This window comes from Pyxicephalus adspersus, chromosome 4 (genome assembly GCF_032062135.1).
Source record: "Pyxicephalus adspersus chromosome 4, UCB_Pads_2.0, whole genome shotgun sequence".
Classification (NCBI taxonomy): Eukaryota; Metazoa; Chordata; class Amphibia; order Anura; family Pyxicephalidae; genus Pyxicephalus; species Pyxicephalus adspersus.
The window spans coordinates 82,872,206-82,882,187 of record NC_092861.1 but is presented as its reverse complement, the minus strand read 5'-3'; the positions used below and the strand labels follow the sequence as shown (position 1 = coordinate 82,882,187).

The 9,982-nt window shown below is 38.8% G+C and overlaps 1 protein-coding gene across 1 annotated transcript in view; it reads right to left on the bottom strand.

Annotated features, from left to right (window-relative positions):
• Window positions 1-458: 458 nt before the first annotated feature.
• Window positions 459-9,982, bottom strand: part of SLC35F1 (solute carrier family 35 member F1) — a 163,219-nt gene continuing 153,695 nt past the window's right edge. Inside the window, exons 7-8 of the mRNA XM_072408811.1 lie at window positions 9,278-9,432; window positions 459-2,171 (exon numbers count right to left, since the gene is read on the bottom strand). Of these exons, the coding sequence (XP_072264912.1) occupies window positions 1,947-2,171; window positions 9,278-9,432 (380 nt within the window). The 3' untranslated portion in view covers window positions 459-1,946. The remainder of the gene's footprint in view (window positions 2,172-9,277; window positions 9,433-9,982) is intronic.

Sequence of the window (9,982 nt, the reverse complement as noted above, 5' to 3'; positions counted from 1 at the left end):
TAAATGACATGGGGTGTGAGCAGCTGAACATACATTATAATTTCACCTGGGATTATCACCAACGTTCAATCTATGCACCTATACACAGCTAAAGATTTTGTATACTTAGTGATTTGATGCGCCTAGAATATATTTTGCTGATTGAAACCATTCCATTGGGGTTTTTTGTGATAGGCAGACTTCTTAGATGGTTCAGGTGGAAATGGACATGGCCAAGAAAAACGTTTTCATATAGCCTCATCTGCTTATATTTCTGTTGATTGTTTTGACATGGGATTTTTACTGATGGTCAACCTCTGTTTATGAACTTTTTATCATAGGATCAGTTTACATTGGTTAGGTTTGTCCCATATTTACTTTACATTGTTGGTAGTGTAACAGAAGATTAAACTAGATATATAAATTAGTGTTCAGGATAAACAATAGATTCTCACTAACAGATTGCCCCATACGCTTAATGGATTTGTGACAAACATTTATTGCAGTGTTGGTACAATCCCATCACTTTCAGGAATATTTTACTAAAAGCATGCTTACATTAGAGCTTGATCAAACAGTTGTGTTTGCTGAATTACAGAAGAGACAAGGAAAATACGGCGTAATTTTTTGCAATGTGCTGTCTAGCCAGTTTAAAACACACATTACATTTATTACTGAGCTGGTGCTGTGTACCCACTTTAGTTGGTTGAAAACAGATACAGGCAAATTCAATAAGGCAGTACAATGAGCAATGCTGTGCAGTAACTTTAAGCAACCAAAATGGATTTTACATGTTACCAAATGAGAGCTGTCAGAATGATGAAAAGAAACCTATGCTGAGAGAATTGCATGGGCTGCCATTGTGAGTACTCCTGCGGAAACTGCTAGTTGCTTGGCTGCCATTCTTCTACTGCGTTTTTATTACTCTTGAGGTCATTGACCTTGAACTAATAGGCAGAATAAACAGAACATCTGATGTGTATTGTGGTTCTGGATCATTGGCCCGAAAGTAATGCAGCATAACAGTAGCATAATAACTGAGCAATGACAGACCATTTTTCTCATGATAACTTTACATAAACATGATTTTTGAGCTGGTTGGCATGGCTTATTGCACTATGCAGATCACTTTGACTTATTAAATAAGGACTATACAAAGGCTATTTATTTAAACCTGGAAAAAAAAGATTGACAAAGGGGATGTTGTTGCCTACAATAACCAATCTGGATTCATCTTCTCTTGGAAACGTATTCACAAAATCTGACTGGTGACTATAGGCAACAACACTGCTTTTTGATTTGATACAGGTTTTATTTAGTCCCTATGTCATGTTTAGCTGCTTTGAATGATGGTAAATCAAAGTTAAAGCATGGAAAAACAAGGATATAATTTACTTGGCAACTGGAAGATACAAAAAGTCATAAAAACCTAACATATTACAAAAATTCAGCAAGGAATTTATAATGCCACCAACAGTCTAAATGATTGCAGGTGTGCCTGGGCTAAAGAGCAGAGGCATCTGGCAGTGCACCAGTAGGAATGTCATTTTTTTCATTATACTCAAGTAGCTTTAATTAAGCAATCACATAATTGTGTAAGACGGGATATCTTCTGTGAAAACTACATGGTGAAAATTTTTTTTACTAAAATAAAAAAATCTTGGCAATATACCACATGAAGACATGTGCAAAAGTAAACTTTGAGGTAATATCACCTTTCCCAACGTTTTCTTACCCACTGATTACACACCCAAGAATAAATAGTGCTGGCAAAATGATGACTCCAGGTGTTTCTGAGTTTGCCGGTGGTTGGTATTTCTTGCATCCTTGTCAAACCTTTTTTCATGATCCTGCTTTTCAGCCCCTTCTTGTGACAGTACCTGGTTAAACCTTTTCTCTATGCACAAAACAGAGATAATGGACAAACAGATGCCACTGAAATCTTAATAGGTGACAAATGCTTGGCTTTAGGCAACTCTAACACGTGGCTCGTCTTCTGTTTCTTGGCTTAAGCTGGTATATGTTACTGAGGGCTCAAGTTGTGCACTAGCTGGCAGTTCTACAACAGGTCCTGATGGGTTGCGGAATTGCTTATACACTCGGGGATCCTGGGCCACATAGGTTGTTGTGGAGAAATACAGCACCAGTCCCAGCAGAATTGTGCCAAAGGACAGTAGATAAAGTCCTGAAAACTAAACATTCAGAAAAAAAAAGATTAATATGATTGGATCAATATAGTGAGAACAAATCAAAATGGTACATTATATGTGGTTTAAGCAGCTCTAGAACTTGTCTTGCTGGCTGGATAGTTAATAACTTTTACATCAGCCTTACATTGTAACTAGCATGCTGAAGCATTATTGTTTTTAGTTTTTTTCAGAACTGTGGCTCATTGGTTATCCTGATGTTTTACAGTTGGGGTTCTGGCTGCAGTTCCCAAACAAAATCATCATGCTGTCTGTGTATTGAAGTGGCATTCCACATATTAGGCAGGTGCCCTCCAACAAAAGGATTTAACCAGTACAGAAACATACATTACTTGTGAAGGTTTATCCTAATTGAAATATACAGTACTAGCAAGATAAAACAGTATTTTAAAAGATACAAACATTGGAAAACGTGCCTGTATTGCAAAAATGTACTAATTTTTTTTTTATTTTATTTTACCCAGCCATACACTAATATTTTGAACTCCATCTGACTTTCTGCCGTAGAGTGGGTTCAACAGAGCTGTGCTAAACCAAGAAATGTATCTTACATATCAAGGTCAGATAAACCTTTTGATATTTACTAAGGGCATTTTATTATAAAATACTGGCAGAATGATGATGTTACCTAGTACTGATAGCATGGGCCTCGAAATAGATTATTCACATATTGCTCATGTTAACAGGAGGGATCCAGCTCTGACTTAGTAAGGGTGTCTACCTGTTGGTCCACAGTCCTACTGTGAAAACTATGAAGTTATACGTTCCCTTTTTTTTAAAACATTCTTTATTTAAAATTTTAAAAACAGGGTACAATAAAAATAGGGGAAGGGATGCAAATAGTAACAACGATAATACACTGCAACCAAGTAGCAAAACAAAATGGTATATGGGGGGGGGGGATTTGGGACACAAAGGGAAGGGGGCGGGGGAGAGAGGAAGCAAGGCCTCGGTATTCGGTAGTAAGCATAAATTATGACCAGTACTACCAGGTATAAGCCACCTTCCTGCCAGTGCCCCTCACAGTGGAGGTAAGATCCTCCCTACGATGGATTTCATTAACTTTACTCAACCACAATCCAATCGTGGGTGGAGTCGGATTTTGCCAGCTAGCAGCAATGCAGGAAAGGGCAGCCACAAAAAGGTGCCTGACGACCGAGCTTTTGTATGGCTTCCTTGAAAATGAGTTATGCTGAAGAAGGAAAAAAGCCGGGTCATCGGGAATGTCTTGGTCTGTCATCTGTTGAACAATGGTCCGAACAGTGGTCCAGAAATTCCGCAAGAGTGGGCAAAGCCAAAATATATGAAGCTGCGTGCCTTTCTCTGTCTGACACTGCCAACGACGGTCTGAAACCTCTGGGAAAATGCAATGCAGTTTCTCAGGGGTGCGGTACCATCTCGAGACCACTTTGAACCAAATTTCCTGGTATTTACTAGCAATGGAAGCTTTATGAGTCCAATAGAGGATATTTTCTTTCTGCTCCACAGAGAGTGAGAGACCCAAATCGGCCTCCCAAAAACCTAGGAATGTAGGTGTGTGGTCAGGAGGGGGAGTTTGCAACAGCCCATAAACTACAGATAAAGTGTGTCTAACACCCCCCTCACCCATACATAGCTGTTCAAAAGGAGTAAGAGACCTACAGTAGGACAGGGCCGGGCGAAGATCAGCCAGGAAGTGGATAATCTGCATAGTTTTCCAGATGTCCAAATGAAAGCCACCCACCTTCCCTTTTTAACGAAAACCCACACTCACATAGCAAATTTTAGGCCTTATTTAATATTGGTATTATTTTCTATCTACCCCTGATACTGGACTTCACCATGATTATTGTCATGGATGTTTATGGTAGGTATATGCAGTTTTCATGGTTCATTTGCCTCAAGGCATCTCTTCTCCAATAATTCCTAATGTAAGAACGTCTGTAACAACCACATCCAAATAAACTTTTGCATAGGGTACATAGTATAAGATTAATAGATGTTATCAGTGATACATGCATGAGGCCTTGGTGAATGAAGTTTGAAAACTGCAGCTCTAGTCCTGATATAAACACTGGGTCACCCAAGCCATAAACTGCAGTAATTGATATAATTGATACATTGTAACTGTGAAAGCATCTACACAATTCACTTGTCAGAACTGAGTGATTTTAAACATTCCTTCAATTTATTACAGCATGAAAATTAATTTGTCACAAAGGAGCTTTGTTAATCAACAGTCTTTTAAACTGGAAAATTTCACAGATGAGAACTGTTAACTGCTATTGAACATTTTTCTATCATTTATTCTTGGAATGAGGTTGAAATAAAGGGCTCCTTTATTCAGTGTTGTTTGGCATGAAAAGATTTTCTCCATGATTTTGTGCCCAGCAGCAGTCAGAGAACACATTAAGATTTTGTTTTCATACCTCTGTTTCTCCTCATGTCACCAGTGGACTAATGGCCTGTCCGTGTCAGAATATTGTAGAGATTTGTCTGTTCATTGTACATAAATAAGCTCATTGTGCTCTTAGTCTATGTACAGACATCAGGAAATAATGGATACTGCTATATTTAAAGGACACTTTTAATAGCATATATAGTTTTGTAAGAGAAAGTATCCCATATCCTTGCTTTGCTTTTTGACTCAAGAAAGGAAGCACTTAAACACTTGGAGATAGGCTTTAAAACTTTTAAAAAATTTAAAAAATATTGTCTCCTGTAATGTTACACATAAAAGTACATTTCTTTATTCATTTTAAAACCACAGACAACTTTGAGAAGTAATTGTCTATGTCCAGGCAGAAAGATCATTTATATCAGACAATAACAAGTGAAAGATTTTACTTTTGCTTATGAAGGATATATTGTGTAAATCTTTTTATTACGCATTGGGATCTGATGCAGAGATTGTTCTTCCAAAGTGACTTTGCTGCTGTAAGGAGCTGAGGAATTTTGCTGAGTCTTGAAGTTAATTATTTTTGTGCTTTTGTTATGTTATATAGATGATTGAATAATGTTGAAACTAGTTGTACTCTTCTTATCAGTAAACTAACGTCCGCTCCCCCCTTTTTGCCATGAAACTCTCCCTTTCCTCACTTCGTCCATTTACCTGTTCCCTTGACAAAAATATCTTGTTCTAAGAGAACCACAAGGACATTTGTCATGTCTGCTAGTTGTCTGTAGTCATGTGATCATGCACTGATCATGCCTTTGAACTGGTATATAAGCTGTGTGCAAACAATTAATTTTGAGAGTGATCTTCACATTGGCCCTGATTTATTAAAGTTCTCCAAGGCTGGAGAGAATACACTTTCGTCAGTGAAGCTGGGTAACCCAGCAAACCTGTAATGGATTTCCCAAAAGTGAAGCTTTTGTTAGCAAATGTTTTCAATCCTGGACCAGATCCAATAAAGATTTGCTGGATCACCCAGCTTCACTGTTGAAAGTGTATTTTCTCCAGCCTTGGTGAACTTTATTAAATCAGGGCCATTGAGTTGCATGTGTTAAGTTCTCTCCCAGCGCTGTAAACAAAAGTCATTAGAAAGAGGGACAATTGATCTGAGATCGCCTTAACAGCTGCTATTTTTCAAAATGAAATTAAGCTATCCTTGCAAAGAAAGGAATGAATACATACCTGTCCTACTGCTTACACTTCTGAACTCCTCTGCGTTCTTGCAGGTCTAAGATAACTTAAGAACTTTTCCAAGCATATTGGATCTCTAGTCCCCAGCTCCACCTCGAGGTTCCTTTTCTAACCCCTAGGTCAACACTGCATCCTGCTGTGATGAAGGTGATGAAAGAGTAGACTACAGTGTACAACAGGAGTCACTAGCATCAGGGCACCACGGTGGCTCAGAGATACCACTCTGGCCTTTGCAGCACTAGGTCCCAGGTTTGTACCCAGGCTAGGACACTATCTGCATGGAGTTTGCAGGTTCTCCCCGTGTTTGCGTGGGTTTCCTTCGGGTACTCAGGTTTCCTTCCACATTCCAAAACATGCAGTGAGGTTAATTGGCTTCCCCCCAAAAAAGTGACTTTAGACCATGTTAAAGACATATGGCTATGGTAGGGACATTAGATTGTGAGACCCTTTGAGGGACAGTTAGTGACATGACTATGGACTTATACAGCGCTGCGTAATCTGTTGGCGCTATAAAAAAACTGTGTAATAATAATACCCATGGAAGTGTTCAATGCTAACTTTTTTTACATTGCTTGGATATTTAAAAAAGTGGTATTTGGCAATATGGTAATCGGGATAATTAAGCACCATTTCACACTATATGTGCTGTGTTGCTTTGCTCTGGGTAAAAATGGAACATTAAAAAATGTTTTACATGATGCAGTGCATAGGACATGGATGGGGTACTTCCTGTTTATATGGCAGTTTATTTATATTTATAACAAACAAAAAAGAGCTCCCGGTAAAACATATGATTGTATATCTAAATAGGCTTGTATATTTTGCTTGTACTAGCATAAGTTCAAAATGTGCAACACATATGAATAATTATATACTTTGCAGCCTTCTTGTAGTGTGAGGAACATACAGAGTAAGTCGTTAAAATAGGTGTTTCTCCATCTAGAGAATTACACAAAATACTGCTTGTATTCAGCAGAAGACATGAATAAGCTTTAATTATCACTCCTCCACTAAATTATCACCTCCTCTTCTGTGTTTTTCATATGAAATATTGTATCACTTGTAATATGTTAATACTTTGCTCTGAACCAGCTTTTTATTTTGTGTTCCTTTCCTTCCTTTATTTACCCATTTCTTTAAAATGAGTTTTAAAAGGATAGTGCAGGATTAAAGATGCAGATGACACTATTGCAGATGAAATATGTAATGGAATTAGGTCCATACATGATGTATATAATTTACAAGCAGACCTGGATGTACTGTTTGTTTGGGCAACCAAGTGGCAAATTACATTTAATATAGATGCATGTAAATGTAAAATTATGCACATGGGGGCTAACAACATGCATGCTTCATACTGTCCAGGGGGAATACATTTGGGGGAGTCAGGAATTAGAGAGAGTGCAGAGAAGGGCAACTAAATTAATAAAAGGAATGGAGGGGCTCAGCTATAAGGAGAGATTAGCTGAACTGAATCTATTCTCCTTTGAGAAGAGACGTTTAAGGGGGGATATGATCACCATGTCTAAATATTTAAATGGTCCATATAGAGAACTCTCTTCCCAATTATGTACTTTGAGATCATTACAAAGAACAGGAAGGCATTCTTTGTGTCCGGAGGAAAAGTTTAAGCTCCGGATAAGGAAGGAATTCTTCACTGTAGGTCTGTGAAAATGTGGAATCGGCTCCCTCAGGAAGTAGTTTCAGCAACTACCATAGACTGCTTTAAGAAAAAGCTGGATGTTTTTTCTAGAAGCACAGAATATTACTCGGTATTAAGGCTTTAAAGTGAAAATAACAGTGACCGTTGATCCAGGGAACATCCGATTGCCTCGTAGAATCAGGAAGGAATTTTTTTTCCTGTTGAAGCACATTTTACCAGGGGTTGTCACACTTACCTGTTCCTCACTAAAACACAGGTATCTCTCTCCTGCGTATGCAGGCAGTTCAGTCTTTATAACAGTTTCAAGCTTTATAACTCCGTCCATGCCGCTGGCCAATCAGGAAATAGCCTCCTGACCAGTCCTGGCTATTTAGTTACTTCTAGGACTGCAATCAGTGTTTGTGCAATGTGTCTTGAGACCCTAGTTCTGTGAGCTAGTTCCTGTTCACCTGTGGCTTAATCCAGTGTTTCCTGTGTCCAGCTCCTGCGTTATCCCAAAAACATGCAGATAGGTTAATTGGCTTCTCCCTAACAATTGACCTTAGACTACATTAATCACATATGACTATGGTAGGGACATTAGATTGTGAGCTCCTTTGAGGGACAGTTAGTGACACAACTATGGACTATGTACAGCGCTGCGTAATATGATGGCGCTATATAAATACTGTATAATAATAATAATAATAATAAATATGCGCTCATTGTCTAATCTGTTGGTTCCCAGTCAACTTCCCTGTGCTGTTCCAGTGTTCCTGTCTGTCTGTGGATATCCCTGAGTCACCTGGGCCTCCTGTTGTTTCCAGTGTCCCCGGTGTTCCCTGTGCCCGCAGTGGACTTTGTCACTGGTGTCTGTCTCCTGGATCCTTGGCAATTGACCCCTGGCGTGTGACCTGACCTTTCTTGTTTGCTGCCTGTCTTGACCCAGGCTTTCCTCGACTATTCGCCTGCCTTGTGATTTTGTACCGTGGTTGCCCACCTTGCTGTGCCCAAGGACCGAGACCTAGCAGTAATCAGTAGCGCAACATCCTCACCATCAGAGGCTCTGGAGAAAACTTGGTTACGGCTTGGACTCTGCACCTTGGCCCTTCTTAGGGCTCACACCACCTCCATAGGGTTTTATATCTGGGATATGTTTATTTCCCTAGTGGTTGAACTTGATGGACTCATGTTATTTTTCAACCTGACCTAATATGTAATTTCCTTATAGCTCAGCAAATGGCATAATGTTCGTACAAACTGTTGAAACACATAATGCTTCCTGAAGCAAATTTTACATTGCTTCTACAGCTACTTTCACTTTTGTAGTTAAGTGCTGTACTTAAGACCCTGTATTGCAACACATGGTACCACACAACAGCCTGCACAGTGCATTGTGGTACCAATCATTTAAACTGGCAACCCGAGACACAGTACTGACAGACCAGGCACTGACCAACCAACACAGTAGCGTACCACAGTGCATACTGTGTTAAATACCCCAGTTTGATTTTTGATCCTTTTACATGAATTGCCAGTCAACTGGTAATGAATAACCTGCTTTAACTAAATTCAACTAAATGCAAAAGCAGAAATACTTTACCTTATTATGCTTGCAATCACACATATAGTGCCCTTCATATAGTGGTGGGCACATATAGTGCTAAGCCCTGCTCATATATAGTGTTGGGCAGGGCTTGGCCTTGTATACAGACTTTTATACATTATTGGATCTAACCAGTTATATCTTTAGATACTGTTTTTTCAATACACAGGCCTTCATGATTAGTGCAAAAAAAGCTGTAAAATAGTGCTTTAACCCACCTTGTATTGGAATAAGAAGAGACCACAGAAAAATGTGTAGAGTTCTGCTGTTAGGATGGAAAGGTTGATTGCAGTTGCGCTGGTTTTCTTTATAACCACCGGCATAAAACTATACAGGCCAAACATGCAGGCTGTGAATCCAACATAGAGTAATCCTAAGAAATATATAAGAAGTACACCATTTAGTTCTACTAATTATTGCTCCTTTATTGTTTGTTATTAACAGAAAACCTATGCTCCACTAGAAAACCCTAGCCAGTGTTAGAACTGATGTTTCTGGTTAATTGTGGTAATATATATATATTTATATTGAACCACTGCAATGAGAAAATCCTTTCCTTTTGTTGGTGAAAGGTTTGAAACATTGATTGCTAGAATGTGATAATTAATAATAAAATATCTATATATGTGGTAAAACTTGACACACACAGGACTACCCTCCTGAATGGCTAACCCTTCTGCAAATTATCACGGACATCGGATAACAATATTTTATGCTTTATTTTTTACATGACTTTATTAGGTTGATTAGGTATATGACAGTTAAAGTCTTTGATCTTGGGGTCCTCGATTATGCTGACAGCAGTGTTCACATGATGATGTAAGTAACCCCTCTGCATCAATACACTGTAAGTTTAGGGTGCCATTGTGATAAAATATTAGAGGGCAAGTCCATGACACCCTGCACATGCAAATTATCCCCAT